General features: G+C 37.7%; 1 protein-coding gene across 2 annotated transcripts in view; it reads right to left on the minus strand.

The window, feature by feature from the left end:
- The window catches only part of LOC126354042 (coatomer subunit gamma), a 107938-nt gene that overhangs the window by 59403 nt on the left and 21823 nt on the right, over positions 1–26712 (minus strand). For both annotated transcript variants that reach the window (XM_050003399.1, XM_050003389.1), the window contains exons 6-9: positions 20602–20859; positions 8173–8376; positions 7403–7562; positions 7085–7193 (exon numbers count right to left, since the gene is read on the minus strand). In XM_050003399.1, the coding sequence (XP_049859356.1) occupies positions 7085–7193; positions 7403–7562; positions 8173–8376; positions 20602–20859 (731 nt within the window). The remainder of the gene's footprint in view (positions 1–7084; positions 7194–7402; positions 7563–8172; positions 8377–20601; positions 20860–26712) is intronic.

Below are 26712 nucleotides of genomic sequence, written 5' to 3' on the forward strand. Positions count from 1 at the left end.
AACATATGGAAGGACCTGGCATTATTTTTGCCGTTAATTTTATGTCAGCAGAATATCCGAACTTCAGGGTAAAGGAAATGGCTCAAAGAATAACAGATAACATCCATCATGATCCTTATTTCACAGAAATATTTTCTATGTGTATCCAGAACTCGTTACCTCCTAATCAGTTAGGAAAATGGAAAATTATAGATCATAACCTGTTTTTGAGAGACAGTGTAACATCACAGCATTGACGTTTATGTATTCCGAAGGTAATGGAAGACGAACTTGTATGGTATTTTCATACAGGGTATGTACACTTCAGAATCTAAAAATGTATATCCCATAGGTATAAGTTTTATTATTTCAAGAAGCTAGCTCATGGAATAGCATCTTTGATTAGAATCTGTGAAATTTTCCACAGAGTAAAAGAGACTAATACTCGTGTGAAATACAAAATGGATCCTACTATTCCTAAGTCATTACATGACCTCACAGCAGCAGACTTTTTGGACCAATTCCACAAGGAAAGGGAGTAGTATCATATTTTGGTCATCACAGAATGCTGGTCAAAACATGTTAAACTATATACCATTGAAAAAGCAAATACACAAACGGTTATACACTGTTTACAACATTACTTCTTAGAAGTAGGCAAACCAAAATGGTTTCTAACAGATAATGGACCACAATTTGTGAGTAACGAATTTAGAGAATTCCTAGCATGGGAAGGTATTCGACAAGTGTTAATTTCCAATTATAACCCATCATCAAACAAGTGTGAATGAATAATGAAGGAAATTGTAAAATTATGTCGTGCTTACTGCCACGAAAAATATACTTTGTGGGCAACAAAAATTAAAGACTTTGAACTTATTCTAAATGAGTTACCCCATTTATCGACTGGGTTGACACCTGTAGAAGTTATAGGCAAAACTTTAATAGGAGAACCTCTAATTAAATATTTTAACAACTGCATATCAATTATGAAGTAAATCAGGAAATAGTTTCTAAGAATTTAGCTGAGAAAGCACAACAAAGATTAAGTAAGCATAACGAAAAAGCTCTAAAACCTCAGTACCTAGTCAATGACTTGGTCCTTATAAAACAACAACTTCAAAGCTTGACTCTGAAGAAAGTGACCCACCATTTTTTAAAAAAATATGAGGGACCATACTGGGTACAAGAGGTGATCCAGCCTAAGATGTTATTTTTGGTATATCCCACGACTGGATCAGAGACGGGGAAATACAATATAGAAGATGTAAAATTGTATATTCCACAAAATTCCTTTAAAATCTTAAAATTATTCTGTCATCTAGCCTTTAAAATCTAGAACTATCCTGGAGATATATTGCGTAGAAAACCCAATATGACTATAAAATCGATAACAACTTAAGAAAATCCCCCAAAAAGAAGTGATATGTACACAAAATAAGATGAATAGATTATTATATTTATGAATAATATAACATGATGTGACTACTTAAACAACTGTGATACCGAAATGTATAGCTTTTCTATTTTGTATAGAGTATTTTTACCTTTTATGAGATGTGATATAGAAGGGAGAGTTTGTATAAATTTTGAAAGGGGTGGGTACTGTTGATAAGAGCATGATTTACACGAACAGAGAAATCATGACTAACATAAAACACACAGCACACCTTTCAAAGAACCCTCACAAACAAGTGCCATTTCCACAGGGTGGCTAGGATTTCAGTCAGGACTTTGACGGAGAAGGTTGGACAAGTCCGTTCTGTAGGAGACGATTTAATACCAAACCACCTCTGGTGACTCACTCAAGTACCTGAGAGGTAGGGATCCTGGGGAACAGGGCTATTCGAAAATTTCTGTGTAAATTCTAGAACCACTCAGCCTTCTACAGTCTCAAACACACGATATTCTAGATACGAGTGTGGGATGGTAAAATCCTAGCTACTGCATGCCACGTTTGTGTGTGCAGGTTTAAAGTGAGTTGCGAGAAGACAGTAAATGTGGCGGTCGAATGGCACTGACAGGTACTTGTCGGGCAATCCATAGATGTGGGAGGAAGAACCATGGAGTCTTTATGCAGCTCTGGGCCTATTGTGTCTTTGACTATTGTTATGTGAAAGAAAAACAGTTGAAAAAGTAATCCTGTAAACACTTAATCCAGTCTCGTTAGAGGCAAGACCTGTTTTACAATTCATGTGAAGTAGTCATGGTTATTAAGCCAATTTTTTTATAAATGTAGTTAAATTTGTTTCTAACATTGGATGGAGTGAGTGACATATTGGAAGTCATATATGTATGTGGAAAGTGAGAATTTTATTCTGTATGGTCCTCAAATATACCGTTTGTTGACGAAAAGTAAAGTTCGTGCATCTACTTATTATTTCACAAGTAGAGAGAGAGAGAGAGAGAGAGAGAGAGAGAGAGAGAGAGACTTAAATATTCCCATACCTAGCATCATTCTACGGAGACTAAGTCAAGAGAGTTTTCCAGCATCCAGGAAAGAAGATCGGCTGTGAATCTCAAGTGAGTCACCTCATATAAAAGAAGTGGGAAGGTTGTACGTCTACTTCTCGCTTTAAATCGCCGTCAAAGATGTTAGAATAAGAAATACATCATATTCTCTCATTTTTCTTCCCATCAGGCATTTGAATTCTTGTTTACAGGATTTTGATTATCGCTCTGTATTACCTTTGATTTAATTGCTTCCATTTTTTACTCTTAGATTTTTTGTCCTTGTTACTGCAGTCATTATTTTTATTTCTCATTCAAATTATTTTGTCCATAGTGCAATAAGAATTTATGTTTCAAATGTTTGTATGACAATTACCATGCAAAAAAATGTACATCTTGTAACAAAAAATACATTCTTGACAGCACTGCACTGACAATACAAATAGATTATTTCATCTTCTGTTTTTTAACTGACAGATCAGCAATTTCAAATTTTTAAACATTGTGATGGATAAATAAAAATAACAAAATGTTCATGCACAAAGAGATTAAGTGGGAAAAAATGATAGGAAGAAAAAATAAGAGCAACTGGGGAAGCTCAAAGGTTGATTTAAATGGTGTGGCAAATAAAAAAAATTGTGTGTAAACCAAATAATTGAATAAAAATAGTGATCCAAGTTATGTCAATGAAGATTAAAAAATAATAATAATAATTCAGCATATCTGATAAGATTCAAACTGACAACCTTTTGCGTGTGAACTCAGTATCTTAACCATTATGCTACGGAACCAGTCTGAAGGAAAGCTACTACCATTAAACCTAAAGAACATCACACAAAATTCCGACTTTTGTTGTTAATTACTCAGAAATGAGCACCCACCAGGGTGAATGCTTGCAAAGTGCGATTCCTTGGACCTTAGCCTACATCACCATACAGTGTGTTGATCCCATCACTGGGGACCTCTCCTTGTCAGTTGATAAATCGAACTCGAGGAATCTTTTCTATTGCCACTACAACAGTAATCAACCGCACAATATTTAAGTGAATCACAATCTTAGAGCATTCTGATATTCTGTTTCAAAGGAATCATAGCAATAATCTAAAACTGACTGGCACAAGATTTAACATTGGGGAGAAATTGAGGAAAGGAAAGATGCATGAGCATTTAAATTTGCATGGGGTTACTTTAACATAACTCATTGTTACAAGAACATAAGAACCATGAATATGGTATGAAAAGTTATGTCACAATGTAAATAATTTAGGAGTAAAAGTAATAAATTAAACAGTACAGGTGCCAAGTCATCAATAGGCATACAAACAAGACTGAAAATTACGGCAGTTTTAAGATAAAGCTTTTTTTGAGCTAGAGCGCTCTGCCTCCCCCTCCCCACACAGAGAATACAAAGCTGGGACCGCAGTTACACAGGTCAACTGATGTGAGGGGTTGTGTTAGGTGCAGTGTGCATGGGGAGAAACAGAAAAATTGGTGGAGGGGGAATCTACATAGTACAGGTTGCGAAGTAGCCATTGAAATTCAGCATGTTGTGCTTAGCAGCAAGCCTCCTGAATACTTTTCCCCAGCACAAGCTTTTCCAAACTAAGTAGATGGAATTTTTTCTTGCAACAAATTTTTCATTCTCATAATCCTCCTGGTGTCAATCACTGCTAACCCCATCAATATATCCATTCACCCTACACCTGTACAATCCCTACAGAGCCCGCACTTCCTTTGTTCTGTCAACCCTACCCAATCTACTCTGGCACATTATCACCATGTACTGCACAAACTTATTGGTCCTGGTACCCTTGTGTCGCGTCCCTATCCCAATCAACTGCTGCCCACTGTCATTGAAAGTCCTAGATCTCTGAACTATTAGTCACTCTTTCCCAACCATCTCAATCCAACCCCCTGCAACTCCTTTCCGCTCTTGCCCACCCACCTGGTACAAACCTTCACCCTAGTCTGCATGGGGAACTGCAGTCCGAGCACTGTGTACTTAGCCAGCAGAATGTAGCTGGTATGCATATGTGTGTGTGTGTGGGGGGGGGGGGGGGGGGGAGGAGGAGTTGCACATGCTTGTCCACTCACCTGAAGGCTAGTGAAGTTTTCAGTCGATGACTCAGGACCTCTACTATTTGGTGAGTTGTTATCTTTACTTCTAAATTACTAATATAAGAATCAACAATAAAATACTAAATTGTCTGAAGAAATCTACCAACAAGTCTAGGAAGAGGAGTGGAGGAATATTAAATAAGAAGTATGTAGGATGAAATACGCTGGAGAGAATAACAAATTCTCAGTCCCATTTAGTTGTCAGATAATGGGGCAACTTCTGGACAAAGGCTGTGTTCAATTTCCTCCACTATTCTTTCCTAACTGAGTGAAGGGCACCTCTCATGATGAAATACCAAGATGCTGCACCAAAATTTATGTTCAATGCCAAGTTCTTTTCGGAACCATCTTGCAGTACTGTTTACAAATCTCGACAATATTGTGATATCTTTGAAGTTTCATACCATTTTTGAAAAAACAATACCACAAAACTGACTTTTCTAATTTTCTGGATTTTGGTCAACTGGCTTACATGACACATTACAAAAGCAACATCATGTAAATCAAACAAGGCAAAAATGGTTAACCCAAATAACCCTGACGTCCTTCTGGAAGAACGACGTAACTCACTGTTGAAATTATCTATTTTTGTGAATAACGCATTGTTGCAACGCACTGTGACACATTGTTATATGAAGTAGGCAGAGTCAGTTGCGCGCTACGACAGTCAGTTTGACACTGTCGTTCACAGTGAGTGAGAAACTGTGTCTTGAAAATAGGGCCGATTTTACCATGGACAAACTGACTGACCTTGTCATCGATGGATATGTAATTTTCTTTCATATTGCGCCAACAATTCTGAAACTTGACATATAATATCTTAAAGAATTAACCTATATTATTTATGGCATCATATTACGATTGAAAGTTTTTGTCAGTTGTAATTCAATAATGTTTTCAAACGTCAGGTTAATTTGATGTCATTTTGTATTCACAGAAAACGATGTACACTTATGGAGCTTTTGGACATGTTAGAATCAAAAGATGAGGAAATATCTAATACTGGTGTGAATGTAACATTACACCCTCCTCTAAATTCAATTGGTGACGTAACAGATGAACATTTGGGTGCTGAAAAAAATCCAAGTGTAGATAAATTACCAGCAAGTCAGCTCAATGCTACTGCGCTACATGACCTAAAAGAGAGGGGCGTGGAAGCAACAGGAACAATAAGAGGAAACAGAGTTAAGAATTGTACTCTATCATTTGAAGATAAAATGATAAAAGAAAATAGAGGATCATATGAAATTTGTTCTGATTCAGCATCCGGGATTTCCATTGTATGTTGGAATGACAACAATGTTGTTACTGTAGCCACCAACTTTGACAGAGTGCAACCACTACACTCTGTAGCAAGATTTTCCAGGGAACAAAAGAAAAGGATTAGCGTGCTTCAACCTAACTTGGGAAGCATGGATCGAACTGACCAAAATGAATCCCTATATAGATGCTCTATAAGAGGGAAAAGTGGTATTTCCCGGTCACTGCAGATTTTATCTACATTGCAGAGCAAAATGCCTAGGATCTTTACAAGCACAATGAATAACCCATAGATCATCTGACGTTTCGTCGTCGAATTGTCACTGCAATTCTTGAAAGTAACAAAAGAGTCACTACCAGCAGAGGATGTCCTAGTAACAGGGCACAACTAGATTCTAAACTAGATGGAATAGAACATTATGTTGCTGAATTACCAACGGACGAGATAACAAAAAAGAAGAAGCAGCTGAAATGTCAAAGTTGCCACAAAAAACTGCAACTATGTGTGTAAAATTTGATGAACCACTTCATGTTTGTTGCTTTTTGTCTTATCATACTAGTGCATAAAATATGTGTATAGGTTATTTTCTTTGTTTTTTGTATTTATTAGCTGTTTTAGCCCATAATTCAAATTTATTTACGTTTATTTGAAAGTATAAAAACCAAAACAAGTTAATTGTGCAATGTCATATACTTTAAAAACATGTTCCCTTATTGTCCTGACGTCCTTCTGGAAGGATGCCCATTTTTGGAAATACTAAATAAAAATAAATACTCTAAATTGTTTTTACTTTCTTCCTTATACCCTTGTGAATGAATGTAGATAAGATATAAATCAATTTTTGAAAAACAAATAATTCAGGACTATCTGGGTTAATATTCCACATAACTTCAAAAGAATTAGGTCCTACATAAATGGAACATCGTAAGGTTCCTGAGGTTATGTGGCTGTCTATAGAGAGCTTGCAATGCCAGAAGTCTGTGGCAAAGTGCAGGAAAACCTATGAAGGTTTGACAATTGGTACAGTGGTTGGCAGCTGTTAATCACTCTCAAACGCAAATCTCTACTTTCGCACTACTTTCAAGGGAGCAAGAGCTTCTCCCTCTATGAAAAGATTTGTTTTGTAAAAATTTAAAATAAGAAGCAATAACAAAGTTCTGTGCTTGCTTATGCATTTACAAGGTAAATCAATACAGTCAGTTATGCTCTGTTTTTTAAACAATACTGTGGGACACATTGTTGGTTATGGTTCACACAAAATAGAAACAGACATACCTCGACGGCTGCTTTGTTCGAGGCCCTTCTTTACCCAACAAATGAAGAATACGAACAGCAAGACTTGTGTGCTCACAATCTTCTATGAATTCACAGAGATGGGCGAGACCTGTAAGCATTTGGTTGTTATGTTAGTTGCACTCAATCTCAATGGTATGGCATCATACAGTTTGAATTCAATATTATTAAGAGTTGACCAGACAATATAAATATCTGTTATCTAGGCAAAGACATTTCATTAAAATTCATATCACTACAGTACTCAGACAATGGAATGAACAGTGAGAACGACATAACAGAATTTCATCATAAAAATACCTGTTTCCTTTGCTTCAGGATTTTCTTCAATGATGGTGATAATTGTATCGGCAATTGAAGCTTTGTATTCCAATCCTCCCTCATCACGAAGCATGGCTGACAGGAAATTCATCAACACACTGTGTTTGCGAGGGAACTTCAGACATAGTGCTCGTATAGCCTGCAAAATTTTATGCAATGTTGTAGTTTCCATCAGAAAAACACTTGTTATTTATGAACACAATCTGTCCAGCATTACTGGCCTCATAACTTAGGCAACAAAAAAAATCCACACACTGATGAACCTTGTGACATCCAGGGTTATTGAAACATTAAGGTTGCTACATCAATTTCTTTACTGACTTAGTGAGAATGGTCAACCTCTACAGCAGTCCAAAAAAATGTGGGAGTTACAGGTCTTGGTTCACTGAAAAATCCATGTAACAATGTTGGACAATTTCATATTCACCCACCAAAACCTCTTTAAATATCATACTGAACACCAAATAAACTTTTAAGAAGTTACATAAAATTTAAACTAACTGATGCACAGTCTTGATGGATATGTTCATTAATGAGTAATACATACTCACATAACCAAAAATAATTATAATCATTATTACTTTGAAAAATATAACAGATACGGAAAGTCAGTGAAGGCTGCTGCAAAGTGCTCAATCCAATTTAGGTAAAGCTGCTCAGCATCACTCGTCAGAACAAAAATATAGACATATACGTTTTCATTAAAAATAAATTTGATTAAAGCTGTTCAATTTGACATGTGTGCTTACCTGAACAACAACAATCTTGAATTCATCACTGATCTCACTGACAAAGCTAGCAATCTGCTTCATCAATCTATCAACAGAGGATTCTGCACCAGTCTTCAGCAACGTTGTAATGGCAAGTGTGGCGATTGATCGATTCGAATCAGTTATAAGACTTTCGAGATCCATATTGCAAGCTGTAACTGCTGTAGGATGAGTCATAGCCACCTGCAAATCATTTAACACATTGATTTACATTCACTGAAAAAAACAGATTTTAAAAGAATCGAATTCACACTATTATCCTGCTTTGCAACATGCAGCATAGCACGAATGATGCTGCATCTTAAAATACAGCTAAACAAACAGCAGAGTTAATGGGCCAGATGCACAAATACTTTTTACAACATATTATAACTATTTTAATGGTAGTACGAGTATGCAGCTGGTGAACTAGGTAGGCTGGTACAGGGCAATAGGAAGCACCAGTATCGACTTGGCATAGAGCAAATGCTGCTTTAGATAGATCAAGATTGAAGACTCATGGGCGAAACCCACCACAGTCTAGTTCTTTTGGCCATGATACTGTGATATGGAAAGAAATGGGAGGACTAACACATTATTACATTTCCTGAATGTTGGAAGGCTGAGAATAATTACGCTATTATTCGTATTACATGTTCATGATGTAAACTAATCCCCCATTCAGATGTCTGACTGGTGAGTACTTCAGGGGATGTCACCAAAAGAAATGAACATTTCAATTTCAGCATCGGGACACAAAAAGTAAGAACACTTCAAAGAGCAGGAAAAGTGGAAAATCTGAAGAAAGACAGGGACAAATTTGAAAGGAAAATAAAGGGTCTTAATGGGGTTGGCAGACAATGGTGAAATAGTGTCAGGTAATTCCACAATGATTTATTCTTTGAACATGGTACAGCAGTAGTGATGGGAAATCAAAAAGAGTGCAAAATGATTCTAAATTGATGGGCCACAATGATCATTTAATGTTTGTGAAAATAAATGCAGAAACAGATCAGGTGCGCACGACATCAGACCATGATGAGAAAGAAGTGGAGAAAATATACACTGCAATAGAAGATATTATTCACTCTGAGGGCAGAGGGACAGTCAGCATCTTAATCATAGGAAACTGGTATAGGGTGGTTCGACAACGTAGCGAAGCAAACAACATGGGACAATATGGATTAGGAAGAAGGAACGACAAAGGGGAGATGCTAGTGGAGTACTGTCAGCAAAATAAATTGGTCACGATAAACACTTTGTTAAAGGAAACAAAGAGTAAATTTTACACATGTAAGAGCCCAGGAGACATTAACAGATATCACATAGACTACTTACTCATCAAACAGAGGTAAAGTGGTGGTGTGAAAGACACCAAGACTATGCTGGTTGCTGATATTGACTCTCATCACAATCTTTTGGTTGCAGACATCAGTACAAGGTTGAAGAGGTGAGGAAACAACATGCCAAGAAATGTAGTGATCACAGAATAATTAGTCTGTTCTCAGACACAGTGAAGATCATTGCAAAGAGTACTCAACAGATGGCTGGAACACAAAATTGAAGAAATAATGGGACAGGACCAGTTTGGATTTAGGAAAGTAAAGGAACCATAGGCATCATTAGCATAGTGAGGATTTTGTTGAAGAGAGTTTTGGGTTTTACAAAGAACTTGTAAGCTGGTTGTAGGTTGTGTTCCAAAAATGAATAGCATAGAGACAGAAGTGATGACACTTTTTGCAAGACCTGAACATCATTTTGCATGACAATGCTCAAGCACACACAGTGCAAGCTGTTACTGATTTGTTTCACTAATGTGGCTGCAAAGTGCTATACCACCTACTGTACTCCCCTGGCTTAAGCCCTCTTAAGTTCAACTCAATTTCTTAACTCCACGGCATTCAATTCAGAACTGTACAAATTCATTGGACAATAGACTGTGATGCTTTAACTGTCAACATAACTGGCACTGCTAAGAGTATCCTACGACTTCCACATCGCTGGCAACCATGCTGGTGACTATGTTGAAGGTCAGGAAAACTTCGAAACACGTATCTATTTTATATGAACTGTAAATAAATAGTTGCCACTATTACAATTCCAACCCTTGAAAAAGAAGTGAAGAAAGGAGTAGTTACAGTGAAGCAACACTGAGATGGAAAGAATTAAAGTAAATTAAGGCCAGGTGGTTGGTGAGAACCAAGGACATGTTGTGCTAGTTCCCACCAGCAGAATTCTGAGAAACTGGTGTCTGGGGGAAGAATCTAGATGGTGTGTGTAGTGAAACAAGCACCGAGGTCATAACTGTCATGTTGTACAGCATGCTCTGCGAGAGCATATTGTGTGTTGCCTGTATACAACCTCTGCCTATGCCCTGACTGGTAACTGAGTGATAGTCATGCCAATGTAAGAGGCCAAATAGTGTTAACATTACAGCCGGCATATGACATGTCATTTCACAGGTGGCTCTTCATTTGATAGTATATACTTTGAAACTTCCTGGCAGATCAAAACTGTGTGCCAGACCGAGACTCTAACTCGGGACCTTGCCTTTTGCGGGCAAGTGCTCTAGCAACTGAGTTACCCAAGCATTTCATTCTAGAAGTATATACTTTGTCAGTCACAGGGCTATTATAGGTGGTGTGTACGGCAAGTCTTGCAGTGGGGACGATCACAGGGGTAGGAGCCATAGGCTAAGGATATGGGTGCAGAAGAGCATATGGTCTGACAAGCACATTGTAGAGATTAGGAGGGTGACGAAAAGCTATTCTATGCGTGGTGAGCAAAATATCAGACAGAATGGATTTCATTTCAGGGCATGATTTTAGAAAGTCGTGGCCTTTAAGTAGCTGAGTAATACATTCAAGAACAGGATAATACTGGGTGACATGTGGTAAGCTTTGAAGTTGTTTTTTGGATGGATCAGCAGTACCAGAATCGGATCTGATGGCCCAGGAAATCTGGTTTTGAACTAGGCTGTTGGGATAATTATGTCCAATGAAGGCTGAGATGAGAGTTGTAGTGTATTGCTGTCAGTCTGCATCCAAAATGTGTGTGTCTCAAATGCCAAGGCTGTATGGGAGGAACTGTTTGACGTGGAAAGGATGGGAACTGTCAAAATGTAAGTACTGTTGTTTGTTAGTAGGTTTAATATGGACAGAAATGTGTAGCTGATTTTCAGTGAGGATGAGATCAACATCAAAGAAAATGGCATGGGATTCAGAATAGGACCATGTGAAATTTAATTAAGAGACAGTATAGAGATTCCAGGAATTTTAACAGGTCGGCCTCACCCTGAGTCCATATGGCAAAGATGTCTTCTATGTATGTAAACTGTACCCGGGGCTGAAGGCTTACAGATCCCAGGAGAGCCCCCTCCAAGTGACCCATGAAAAGGTTGGCATATGAAGGAACCATCCCGATTCCCATGACTGTACCTCCGATCTGTTTGTACATCTGACCCTCATAGGTGAAGTAATTGTTTTTTTGGAGGGTAGTCTTTATCAACAACTTCGAAGCATACAACTTGTGACCCAGTATTATCCTGGTCAGACATACAACCCGCGTTCTGGATGACTTTTCTGAACTGTAAACCTTTCCCTAAACCTCTCCAGTCCTTTCGTCACCACTCTTCCTTCCCCTTCAACTCTTCTGCCAGAAGAAACAGCCCTGGCTCCAGAAGTTTGTGAACATTAAATCCTTTTGTATGTTTTCCCTTGGTGCCACATGGAAAATAGATTTTTTATCTATCCATTTACATTTATATTATCAACAACTAATTATTTCTGTTGTTATTGTTGGCTGTTACTGTTTATGACAGTCAAATAGGGCAGCACTCTTGGAGGTTCTGGAGGAACTCGCATGAACAGCACAAAGTGTTAATTACTAACTTTAAAAAGCCTGTAGAAATTTACTCTACAATAGGTCTTAGTATCTTTCAATGAAAAGCTCTATTTATGCTAACTGCCTCTGTCACTGCCTACCTCCTCAGAGTTTCTCTGTCCTACCATTACCCTGTATCTGCCCAATGTTTTACATTTATTTACTTCTTTCTAGTTTGTTGCTTCCATTGTCTTTTCTCATCCAGCCCACACTGTGACTGTGTTTCATTCTTTTCTGCAAGTTGCTCTCGACAACACTTCTGCATTCTAGTTAGTAATCTCCTCTACTGTAATTGCTTCTCTAGAATTTATTCCTTTCTTTTTGTATTCTGGACACCACTTTTATGACATCTATACTTCTTTCTGCTGCCCTTCCCTTGCCTCACATAACGCGTGCAGGTTTTAAAAGCTTTCCTCTTTGAATTCTGATTTGCGTCATTTCTTATATCACTTTCTTAAATTAAACTTTTGTTTGCATAGGCTGTTACTTTATTCGAAACAACAGTTACTTCACAATTGGTCAATTTTGACATTGTTGTTATTTTCAGGTCACCTCTTTTCTTCTTCTTCTTCTTCTTTTTTTTTTTTTTGAGCTAGTTTACACATCACTGTGAATTGAACAGGAAGGGCACTCCACTATACGCATTATGTTGAGTATAGGGTACAGAAGCACTGCGAAATTCGGTTGTGTGTTAAATATACTAAACGATTTGGACATTTTAAATTACATATTACATATGATCTTTTAAGATACTACACAGGACTGTATGCACACATATAGTATAGCACACATTAAATGTCCAAATTGGTTAATTGTGAAGTAACTGTAACTTCAAATAAATTAGTAGCTTTTAAAGGCAAAGTTTTCATTAAATTAATTCATGATGACTGTGGATCCCGACAACAGAAAACTACATTATAAATGTCACTTCCTTCTCATCAGATGTATCGATTTCTGATTTTGGAAGTAGCATTAATGGAACCTTTTCAGCTTGTACCTGCACTTCTACCTGCAGCCACTTGGCACATTCAATTTCAATTTCATAAATTAAAAAAGGAAAAAAAGAAATGATTCTGGCACTGAATTGTAGTACCACTTTCAATTTGTTAGTTATTTTTAACTTTGACATGGGTCTTTGTTCTATGTACACTTTCTCTTATATCTTTACACACTTCATCATCCACAATCTTGTCTAAACATGGCAATACTATTGCACATACACTGATCAGCCAGAACATTATAACCACCTACCTAATAGCTGATATGTCCACCTTTGGCATGGATAACAGTGGCAACATGTAACGGTTTGGAAGCAATGAGACATTGGTAGGTCACATCTGCACACACAAGTCAGCTAATTTCTGTAAATGCTGGGAAGAAGGATATGAGCTCTGATACCATATTCAATCAAGTCTCAAATGTGTTCAATCAGGTTCAGATCTGGTGAGCTAGGGGCCAGCACTCCAACTGGAACTCACTACTGTGTTCCCCAAACACTCCTGGTCTTGTGACATCGTGCGTTATCTTGTTGAAAAATGTCACTGCTATCAGGAAACATGATCATCTTGAAGGGGTATATGTGATCTGCAACCAGTGTACGATACTTGTCGGCCATCACTGTGCGTTCCATAAGCTCCACTGAACCGATGGATACCCATGTGAATGCTCCCAATAATGGAGCAGCCACTAGCTTGTCTCTGTCCCCCCATACAGATATCAAGGAGCTATTCCCTTGGAAGATGACTATTTCGCACCCTTCCATCGGCATGATGAAGAAGGTATCGGGACCCATCAGACCATGCAATGCTCTGCCACTGTGCCAACAACCAGTGTGATGGTCATGTACCCATTACAGTCGTAGTTGCTGATCTTGTGGTATTAATGTTAACACATGCATGGGTCGTCTGCTGCGAAGGCCCATCATTAAGAGTGACTGATGAACTGTGTGTTCAAACACACTTGTACTCTATCCAGCATTAAGTCTGACGTTAGTTCCACCACAGTTCCCCACCTGTCCTGTTTTACCTGCCTGCCCAGCATATATCTGACATCTGTAACAAGTCGTACACTGTCCTAATTGCTCATGTTGAGCCTCCGAGCCATCACAATCTGATCTTGGTCAAACTCTTCTAGATTATGTGCCTTCCCCATTCTAAAGACAGACAACAAGCTCACTGATACTACACGCACTGTGTGTATGTGTGACTGGCAGCCATTCCTCACCACATGACACTGCTGTCACTTGGACAAGTTTATGTCAATAGTAGGTTGGTGGTCATAATGTTCTGGCTGATTAGTGGCAATGGATGGTTAAAACTCTATAACATTTAGTTTCATTTCCAAGAATGTTTAGAGACTCAAATGTTCATGTTCCAGAAGTATTATCTTATTATGGCCTAAAAACACTTCACACCCAATGATTATGTATCAATCGTCAAACATTTTCACAATGGAAGTGTCAGTATTCAAAAAGTTTGCTAAGAACAATGAGCATGACAGTAAAATGTGATAAAAGAATTTCCACAGAAAAAAAATAAATTCTACCTACAGCTAGCTGAAATGATTACAGAACTGGGAGCCGATACTGTCTTTTTTCCAGTGTGAAGTACTTACATAATTTAACTTTCTTTTTAAACCTACGACCAGAATGAGCCCAGACTGTTTCTCTTGTATGATTTCTAATAGTATCAACTGTCCTGAACAGAGAAAGCTTCAAACTTATAGCTTCTAGTTCTGCAATAAATAGACATAACACGTTTAGTTAGGTTGTAGTGCTGATTCAACGTATTTGGCCAGAAAAATATATATATATATATATATATATATATATATATATATATATATATATATATATATATATGTGTGTGTGTGTGTGTGTGTGTGTGTGTGTGTGTGTGTGTGGGCGCGCGTGCGCGCATTTTGGATGTAGTATTGTCTCAAAGCTGAGCAACATTTCCAATCTTGTTTACATGATTATCAACCACTCCACACCTTGTTATCTTTACTCCTTCCATTATTTGTAATACAAATTATTTAGTCCATGAAATCATCTTGTGTCCAAATATTTACTGATTCTGATACAGTTCAAATATTTTCGAATATAAGGTGAAGATTATTGGCATAGGATACTACATTTACACACTCTGTAGACAAATTATCAATACAGTATAATATTTAATTCAATCAAGTGTTGACAAACAGTGGCCACAGGTTCGTATGAGGAGTGTCCCTTATTTTCCAATTCCAATATTGCCTGAATGACTCTATAACATATATACAAAATTTTTTTGTGATCGAAGCACAGTAATACGTGCTGACTTGAGCATGAACTTACATAAAAAACATGATCTTTTACATTATACCCATATATCATGGTGTTGTCACTTCAGTTTTTCAGTACTTGCATGTGCATATGCCATGCAGTTAGTTGTGTATTTGTTACAGACAGTGTCAGACATTTTTCAGTTGTTATTTAATATGTCATGTTAATACAAAACTCTTAAATACCTGTACCCAATAAACCACCAGACAGACACGTGCTGGAAATTTTATTTTGAAACATACAGGAAGTCAAATCAACAGTTGATGTAAGTGACAACCTTGTGGTTCACGAGTGCACTATATTTAACAAGAAAGCAAGAATTCTGACAAGAGCTACTGAAAATTATTCACAAAAAGTTACTAATGTGCACTCGAGTGAAGAAATTTCCAAAGGAGTGTCAAGGAGTGTTTCAGTGCCATGAAGACAAGTTTATAAATAATTTGGACAATTTATTTGGTATCACACATGCCAATGCTCTACAAACTATCAAACTGGAAATATAAAAGATATTTTTACTTTGACAGAGAGGGCCAGGTTGTAAAGGCTTACCTGGGCAGGAGTAGACCGAATACTTGTGGATAAAGAAGAAAGGGCAAGGCAGAGAAACAAAAGTTCTCAGCATCTATTTCTACGTCTACTGCTGTACTTCTATTTTCATCACCTGAAGAAGCAGATAGGGTATTTTGAAATTCAGATGAGATTGACATTGTTGGGACTTTGGAACATACTTCTAAGAGTACTTCATCAGAGAATGCTGTAAGGTGGGGCACCAATGTCTGTACTGCTGAAAAACATGAAGTCACCTCGGACAGATGCCAGCATAGTGTAAGAGATTCTGTGTGTATTATACAGGTGATAACAGAGACACTAGGTCACAATACTGAAGAGGTATCTATCACTAAATTCTCTCTTCAGACAAAGGAGAAGAGAACTGTCTAATACAATAAAATGAGCTTTCAAAATTGTTACCTCTGCAGTTCTCAGTGTTCATTGGGATGGTAAAGTTGCCAGCATCAAATGCCACAGATCCAAAAGAAGAAAGATTCCCAGTCATCGTTATGTTTGAGGACAGCGAACAGCTTACTGGCGTTCTGGGATTACAGAATAGTTTTGGTAGAGAGCTAGCAACTGTTTTTCTGGAATGCAACAAAGTATTGGGGTATTGAAGACAACATACAAATTCTCTGCAAGATAATGGCCATCTTAATGGGGCATGCAACTTATCTGATCACAAACTGGAAAGAGAATTTTATTTCCCATGCCATCAACACATGGATGAACTTATTTTAAGAAATGTGTTTGAATGTACACTACATGGGGTTAACAAGCAGTCCTGGAGTACCAGCTTTTAAAAATCTGAAAGATAACTGGAAAAGTATCAATGTCAGTAATTATTTCATGTGCAAAAAAGATTGTCTATTTGGTTTTTAATGAGTCATAAACTAGGCCGGATGTTTAATTTTCAAGTTAATGAGGTAGTCCAACAATGAGATGTGATTACTGTAAAATGTTATACGCCTGTGTAATATTTCTGGGAGGAGATTTTTGGAAAAATCTGAAAAACACCCCAATAGCCAGTAATTGATTAAAATGTTTCTGCTAATATCACAACTTGAACTATATATTAAAAATAAATGTACCCTGAGATGATCAATTTTATTGTAAATGTTTGTTTCAAACTTTTACTTCAGTTCAGTGGAGTTTTAAAAGTTCCTCACCTGGATCTGTGCCCCCTAATCTGAAATCAAATGAAAAGGCAGATTCCACGATTTCTGAAACAACTATAAGGGAATTTAGTACTTATTTGTGGTATTTATCAGAACAGTTTTCTCTCTTATCACTCTTTGAAGGTGAAATAGACACACAAACCAGAATCTAAATGAGAGCAAATTTTGAGAGAAGACTCTAAAAATGGAAAATAGATACTGGAAAACATGATGGACCATTATATGGTAAGATTAATATTACTCTGATTACCATTTATTATTGCTTTTATTTCATTAATTTGCATCTCTTAATTCACTCTTGTCTTTAGTCTAGAGAAAACATTAGCCGACTTCACGTTAAGCAAGAGCAGCTGAAGATTGTGGACACTACTTTTATGCCCTTTGAAATGAACGAACAGCACTTCATATTAAGAAGCTAAACTGATATTTAAGGAATTAACAGCTGTCACCGACTCTTCCAAAATGCTTGTTAAATTAGTGCAAGATTTTCATGGAAAAATGTTCAAATGTGTATGAATTCCAAAGGGACCAAACTGCTTAGGTCAGTGGTCCCTAGACTTACACACTACTTAAACTAATTTACAATAAGAACAACACACACACCCATGCCCAAGGGAGGACTTTAATATCCAGCTGGAGGGACCATGCAGTTCGTGACATGGCGCATCAAACCATGCAGCCACTACGCGAGGCATTTTCATGGACTATTGACAGTAGGTGAGGAGCAAAAGGAATTGTATGTGTATCAGTGCAGACTATACCTAGATTAAAAGAAACAAACACTGAAAGCAATACTCTTAAGAATACTAAACACACCCTAAAAAGCAAAAAGGTATTCAACTTTAATTTTATGCACTCATCAGTAAATTTTACACAAAAGCTAACATTCCCAACATTTAAAATTTGTCATTCTAGTTGGCATGGGTTAAGTTATTCTACTGACATGAAACTTTTATCCAGAGGAAATGTAGCCAAACAGAAAACATTTAAGGGGTGAGTGTAAAATTTTTTGAAAAAAATATACTGTATTTACTCGAATCTAAGCCGCACTGTTTTTTTTTTTGGTATTTTTGTAATCCAGAAAACCGCCTGCAGCTTAGAATCGAGTGCAAAGTAAGCGGAAGTTCTGAAAAATGGTGGTAGGTGCCGCCACAACTAACTTCTGCCATTGAATATATGTAGCACTGCACTGGCGTGCTTTGCAGGCACAAAGATAAATACTGGCGCCAAAACCTCCACGTCAATAAATAAATAAAAAAAAGGTGGAAGACAAGCTTTCTTCTCCGCCCTGAGTTTTGACCACTGCATTTTATACATTATCCAACAAAGTAAATACAAATTCCGTATTGTCCATCTTCGATGTAGCAGCATTTCAATGTACTACGAAAATCTGACTGGCAAGACTGTTTGGGATGTTTGTCAACATGGCCAACTCTATGTTCCGAATTTTTTCCTACCTGTGAGAAGAGATGGTAGCTAATAGGAACTTTTATGAATTGTGAATCACATGCAGTATTCTCTTCGCCATAAGAATAATACGAATATAAACATTTTGCCATGTATTCTTTCGTGTTTGCTGCTATTTCATTTAAATCCTGTCTGCCTAATAAACTACGAAACTAGGGTGAGACAACAGCAAACGCGGAAGAATATACATATCATGTCATGTTTATATTCGTATTATTCTTATGCCTAATAGTGATACAGTCAGAAATGAAGCACGGCAATTGACTAGATTTTTAAATCTAAGATGACCAATTGCTATGCAGAATGTAATATACTAAAGAGGCGTCTGCAAAGATTTTCAAATGGAGAAAAATTTTCGCTAAACTCTCGTTCAGAATGTCTTCTATCATAAGCACTCTATTATTTGGTTCTTGTTGATCATTATCAAAGAAAGCAGCAGTATAAGTAACAACAAACAGCAGTCTCTCTCCATTGTTTTGCTAATGAGACAATTCCTCTTTTTTTTTTTTAATTGTAAGCTGCGGTAGCGCGCACAAAAGCAAGCCATGCTGCGAGCGGGGACAGGCCCTAAACATTCATTATCAGAATACAACAAACAATTCATGACACAGTACAGTAATGCATTTTCAGCTTAGAGTGACAAACACCTATAACAAAGAGAACGGCACTTACCAGATCAAAGCAAAATAAGCAATCAATTCAAACCAGACTAAGCACGTGAAAAAGGAAAGGTACCCATATAAATACGGACGGAGTGCAGGACGCATAGCAATGGCTACTTAGTAAAGCGAAACTGCTAAATTTACGACTCAAACCTACTGTAGCTGTATCATCATTCATTCGACCTAAATTTTGTCTCATATTACAATGGACCAACTTTGCTTCGATTTCGAGGTGTGGCCTAAAACTTTTCTCTCCCCTTGAATTTCGACTCTCAAATTTCAGGTGCGGCTTAGATTAGGGTAATTTCTTTTTTTCTTGATTTCGAGTCTCATTTTTCACATGCGGCTTAGATTCGAGTAAATACGGTAAAATAAATAAATACATTCAGCCAAAATAAAGGATACCCTAACTGATACCGACTATATAAAAATGACTGATTTGAGTGGTATGTCCAGCACAATTTTTCCTGTTTTGCCCTTAATCCTGTGCTTGCATAAAGAGAAGGAAACAGAAAATATGTAAAACAGGAAACAGTTTCCGTCTAATATATGCACATGTCTAATACATGCACACATTAAGAAGACTGCAATAAGGTGGTTAATTGGAGTAGCTGACTCAATACGAACTAAATAACATGGACGGATATTGATCACTTTGCAGTTGTTATCAACTTTAGCTCACAGGTGACACTATGTTTAAGGCATGTAACACATCAATATGTATGATAATTTTGAACTCAGTTACATATAACATTTTAGCTTCATTAACTCAAGTGTCATATCTACATCTTTGTAGGTGTAAACATAACGTATATAGTGTTGTCTACATGCTAAGGTACGCTGCATTCTGTAGCGGATGATGTCATTCAGACTCTTTCAGTTTGGCAACTCCCATTATCTTATTGAGTGTCTTCTAACATGTGTATAGTAGATTTAGATTACTGTCCGTCTATTATAGCCTCTGACTGTTGAAAGTAAAAATGTGGTATTTTACAATAACAGACTTTTACATACTCTTTATTCAACAATCAAGTGTTCAATATGAACAACTATGAGGATGAAAAATTTCAAGATGATAAAATATGTTGAGACAATACTTACTTTTGTGGGTTTGTATATTGTGACAAACATTATTGAAAAAACTTAATTCTTCAAAGAGGCTATAGACATTATTGAAGTGATATCACATACAGTTTGAACACTGTTCTGTGCTCTTAAATTATTTGTGTCCAGTGAGCTATGTTGAATCTTACATTACATGGAGTTAAGAATTAAAATTTATAAACTGAATTCATTTATCACAAGACAGTCCCACAACCTTTGTAATACTGAAAACAATTTTCCTAATCCAACGAATTGCACAACTTACCTTGTTGAGTGTCCTGACAGCTGCAAATCTGAGTGTTGGCTTTGGACTGGAACAAAAGAGCTGCAGCACACCTACAGCTGGTGCAAGTTCCCTGGAGGTTGTGCGACGGAGGTTGACAATGGCATGGGCTGCCTCATAAATTACCATTTCAGATTTATGTCGCAGGCATGAATCAATAAATTCAAGCAAAGGTGAATCTGAAGATCCACCACTGCCCACACTATCTTCTTCTTCCAACAATTTGCATGCAATACGTATCTGAAACAAAAGGTGGTTTAATAAAATCAATTTGTGTTGTCGTCTTCAGTAAGAAGACTGATTTAACTCAGCTGTTTATCCAGTTCATCTCTGCAAAACTACCACAATCTACATCTATTTGAACATGCTTATTGTATTCAAGTCTGTGTGTCCCTCTACAACCCCCCCCCCCTCCCCCCAACACACACACACACACACACACACACACACACACACACACACACACACACACACACTTCCTTCCATGACAAAAACTGTAATTTCTTGCTCCCTCAGGAAGCATCCTATCACCTGATTCCTACTTTTAGTCAAGCTATGTCATATATTTCTTTCTCCCAAGTACATTTAGTGCATCCTTATTTGTTATTCTTTCTCAGTGTTCTTTCGTAGTACCACATTTCAAAAACTTCTACTCTCTTCTTTGTCTGCACTGCCTCTCATTCATGTTTCACTTCCATACAAGGCAAATACAGTCACAGAAATTTTCTCCTTTTTGAGGAATGCTTTCTTGCTGTTGCCAGTCTACTTTTCACATCCTCTCTACCTTGTCCATAATCAATTATATTGCTGCTCAAATAGCAAAACTCATCTGCTATATTACATGTCACATTTTCTAATCTAATTTCCTCAGCACCCTGGGATTTAATTTGATTACACTGCATAACAGATGTTTTTCTTTTGTTAATGTTCATGCTGTAATTCCAGTTCAACTGCTCTTCAAAGTAATTTGCCATCTATGACAGAATTACAATGTCACTCGCAAACCTCCACAGCTTGCTCAGTGTACAGACTGCATAACATTAGGGATGGGTTACAATCCTGTCTCACTGCATTCTCAATCACTGCCACTCCTTCATGTCCTTTGACTCATGTAACTGATGTATGGTTTCTGCACAAATTTTAAATAATCTTTTGATCTCTCTATTTCATCCCTGCTACCTTCAGAATTTCAAAGTACAGTCAATATTGTCAAAACTTTTCTCAGAGTCCATAAATACTGTAAACGTAGGTTTGCTTTTTGTTAACCTACCTTCTAAAATTATTTGTAGGGTCAATATTGCCTCGTGTGCTCTTACTTTTCTCAAAATCCGTAACTATCTTCCCATAGGTCACCTTCTAACAGTTTTTTTTCAGTTTCCTGTAAATAATTCATGTCAATATTTTACCACCATGACTTATTATACTGAGGGTTCATAGTATTAACAACTGTCTACACCCACCTTCTTTGGAAATGGAATTATTACATTCTTCCTGAAGTCAGAGTGTTTTTATTCTGCGTCATGTATCTTGTGCACCAAATGAAATAACTGTGTCACGGCTGGCTCTCCCAAGGATCTCACTAATTTGGAGCATACGTTGTCTACTACAGAGGCCTTCCTGAACATTTCTTGGTATTCTGCTGGGTGGCATCGTCCAAAAGGCACGATATTTTGACAAGCCAACTTCTTGCCTTCTTTAGGTGTACCTGGAGTCTCATTGATCTCTGATGGATGCTGACTATATATTGTCAGCCCCCCTCCTGCAACCTCTGTCTCGGTGCCTCTGTGTGGTCTGTGGCTGGTGGCAGGGGAAGTGTGGTGCTCGGTGGTGGGGCAAGCACGGAGCAGGCCATGCCAGATCACGAACCACAGTCCTTTCGCGGTCGCAGCTGCATGCAGATCTCAGCTGCAGAGTTGACAATGTGTCTTCTTTAGATGTCTTAACGGCAGCGGATTTCCTTGTAGACTCCTGATGTGATTTCATCATACTCAAGGCTGGATCCTAGGCCTTACTTAGCTGAAAGTCACTGTCCTTATTTATTAGCTCATCATGCTGTCTGATCTACACTGCCTCTTTGAGAACACAATCCCAGAGGGTATTCAACTGCTGCAACACCTTTATGACATCGTAGCACATTTCATGTGCATGGAAGATGCAGTGCTCTGCCATGGCAGACATTGTCAGCTCTACATTGTCTGTGGGGTGTTTACGCTCAGTGCATCTCTCCTGTACTGTCCAGATGGCCTGACCTACATATATCTTCCCACACATGCAAGGGATGCGGTAAACACCTGGTTTCCAGAGACCTACATCATCTTTGACTGATCCTAATATGGTTTTAGTCTTGCATGGAGGGCGAAACACGCACCTGACATTGTGTTTTTGGAGTATTCTGCCAATCTCTGCCAATATGTTCCTGACGTGGTACAATCACTGATGCAGTCACTTTGTCTTTGTTCTCACCAGGCTGCTATCTCAGTTTCTTCAATCTAAGGGCACATTTTATCTGGCAGTTGTACTAACTGTTCGTGCGGAAGACTGCCTGTACATGCTGCAATTCAGCTGCCAAGTTTTCACGATCTGAGGTTTTGCGCGCTATGTGTACCAGGTGTGCCTAGGAAACCTCACTGTGAAGGAGCAGGAGAGCTGGAGTGTGCCATCTGATCTTGACTTGACGAGCACATCGAGAAACAGAAGCTGGTTGTTTTCTTCTACTTCTATCGTGAACTTTATATTGTAGTGAAGTGAATTCAAGTTCTGCGGAAAGTCTTGTAGATGATGTCATCCGTGTGGCCACATTGTATTGCCTACATTCTGGAAAAAGCAAGAGGGGTTGTAGACTGCTGACTCCAGAGCTTGTTTCCACTTGGGGTCTTTATATGCTTCATCAAATTTTTCTTACAGTATCATTTCTCATATTCACATACTTCCCCTTTGTATAAAAGTATAAAATTGTCCTCAAGTTTGTTTCCTTATGTAGGCCCTCTATATCCACCAATGAACCAAAACGTTATGACCACCTGTTTAATAGTGTGTTGGTCCACTTTTCAAACACAGTACAGCAGTGATACTAATTGGCATGAATTCTACAAGTCCTTGACTGCTTTCTAAAGAATGTGGCACCAGATGTCTACTCACAGGTCACTCAATTCCCACAAATTACAGGATGGTTATTTGTGGGCACACAGCTGGTTCCCAATATGTTTTCCAGTGGGTACAGATAAAGGGCATTTTTCTGGCTAAGACATCAATGAGACTTAGGCTCCTCAAACCACTGCAGTACAATTCTGCCCTCGTGTCATGGAGAGCCATGCTGCTGGAAGATGTCATCGCCAGTATAGAAGACTTCAGCTGTGAAGGAATGCAGGTATTTCTCGATAATCTTAATGTAATTCGCTGCAGTCATGGTGTCTGAGTACTACCGTAGGACCCATAGAAGTCCCAACAGAATGTACCCCCTAACATAATTCTGCTCTCACCAGCCTGCATCTGTGGTGCGGTGCATGGATCAAGCAGCCATTCACCTGGAAGGCAGTGTGTAAGGACCCAATCATTCAACAGGCAACATGTTTGTATCGATCCACGGTGAAAACTTGGTAGTGCTGGGCCTACTGCAATCATAACTAACAAAGTTGTTGGGTCAACACAGGTCTGTGACATGGAGTTCTATGTTCAACAATGGCCTTTGAATTGTGTGCTTTGAAACACTTGTGCCTGCATCAGCATTGCTATCTGTCAACCTGGATTACACTGCAGGGGATCCTGTGACCACACAGCTTATCTTTTCTTTGAAAGTTTCTTTAATTTTTCTATAGGCGGCATCAATCTTCCCCCTAGATATGCAGTCTTCCACAGCCTTGCATTTGTTTTCTAGCCAGCCCTGCAGTGCTATTTTGCAATTTCTGTTAATCGTATTTTTAGGGTTCTGTACCTTATTTGTAAAAACAGAACCATTAATGGATCACTTTTTTGCCTGTGTGTGTGTGTGTGTGTGTGTGTGTGTGTGTGTGTGTGTGTGTCCCCGATTGTTAAGAACTCTTTCTCAGGAACGTGCGGACGCACGGTTCCGTGGCGGTGTAAAAATTCTAAGTTAATATGTTGAAAAGATTTGACCATTTACGTCACATATTTTAAAACTTGTGAACTCATTCATCCAAACCTACAGGGCACTACCCATTGACATAGAATCATGAAATTTGGTACAAAGAAATGTTTCATGCTAGAAGTAAAGGAAAATATCTGAAAATTGTTAATGTAATTATATCACACAAAACTATTCTTTTATCATTTTTTATCCATCTCTTTGTATGTCTGTCCATCTTTTAAGACCCCTTTTTCTCTGGAACAGGTTGGCATATCAAGTTCAAATTTAAGTCACCACTTTTGGTGGTGTAAGAAAATTAAGCTTATAATACAATGCAATCAAAGATTTTGTCATTTATGTCACATATTTTGATACCAGCAAACTCACTCATGAAAACCTGTAGGATACTTCCCGTTGACCCAGAATCATGAAATTCGGCAAGATGCAAAGTTTCTTAGTACAAGTAAAGTAAGAAATCTGAAACGTACAAACTGTAATTGTATTACATAAAAAATATCTTTTTGCCATTTGAACATATATGGAAATCACATCCATCAAAAGCATAATATGTGAACATTACTGCATGTAAACAGAAAACATAAGCAGTTGTCATGTTTTAATAATTAAATAAAAAATGTTTTAAATCATCTTTCTCTAAATATATAAACTGAGGTCCCCAGCTCCCCTCTTTTTGTATGTCCGAGATGGTTTGAGGAATTACCGTAGCGACTTTGATATAGTCTTGGAATTCTCTGGACCAATATCTTGTCAGCATTGATGTTGACAGACGGCAAAAATTGTTCAGATTTTCGATTCCTAGGTTGGATGAACTGTACATATACATAATTAAATTTGTACAGAACCCTCAGTGTGCAAGTCCTACTTGAAATTGCCCAATTTTTCCATGTTTCCTTCCACTTGCTTCATTTGCTGCATTTTTATATTTCATTCTTTTACCAATTAAATTCAATATTTCCTATGTTATTTGGAGAATTATACTAAGTATTGTCTCTGGACCTTTGTTATCTCATGCTGTCTTCTTATTTCATCTCTATTTGTCTTTATTGTATTATTCCCCCCTCCCTCCCCTCCAACTCCCAGCTTCAGTCCAATGTTGCCTAATGTTCCCTCTGAAACATTTAACAACCTCTCGGTTCTTCAATTTATCAATGTACCATCACCTTAATTTCCAACATTTTTTTAAATTTCAGTTTTAATTTCCAATTCATAACCAACAAATTGTGGTCAGAGTACACATCTTGCCTTGGAAATGTCTTAAAATCTGGTTTTCAAATCTCTGTATTACCATTATACAATTAATCTGAAACATTCCTGTGGCCCCACATATCTTCTTTCACAATTCTGAAATCAGTTTTAGCAACGATTAAATTATGCTCTATGCAAAATTCTACCACACAAAATCCTCTATCATTTCTTTCCCCCAGCTCATGTTCTCCTAATGTTTTTCATTCCCTTTGTTTTCTTACAGTAGACATCTACTCATCCGTCACAAATTTTCATCTCCCGTAACTACCTGAATAGTTTCCATCAATCTCCTCACCATCCGTTGGGCTAGTTGGTATATAAACTTTTACTAATGTGGTGGGTGTTGTCTTCATGTCTTGCTTGGCTATGATAATGCGTTCACGATGCTGCTCATGGTAGCTTATCCACATTCCTATTTCCTTATTCATTATTAGACTTATTCCTGTATTACCTTTATCTGATTTTATGTTGTGGCCCTTTACTGATGTTTCCCGAAGTTCTGTCTTTCTGGCACCATACTACGTTAAATCTCTCTACATTTAATTTCAACCTATCCATTTCCTTTTTAAACTCTCTTACCTATCTACACAATTATGGGCCATCTTAGATTCTTTGCTCTGACTCATGGCATGCCAGTTTTGTTTTTCCTTGTGGCAACATGAAATTACTGTGCTATATTAATAGTAATTCTCATATGACACACAATTGCTTTAATGAATCTTGGCACTCACTGTGCCATGTAC

Source organism: Schistocerca gregaria, chromosome 1 (genome assembly GCF_023897955.1).
Source record: "Schistocerca gregaria isolate iqSchGreg1 chromosome 1, iqSchGreg1.2, whole genome shotgun sequence".
Taxonomy (NCBI): Eukaryota; Metazoa; Arthropoda; class Insecta; order Orthoptera; family Acrididae; genus Schistocerca; species Schistocerca gregaria.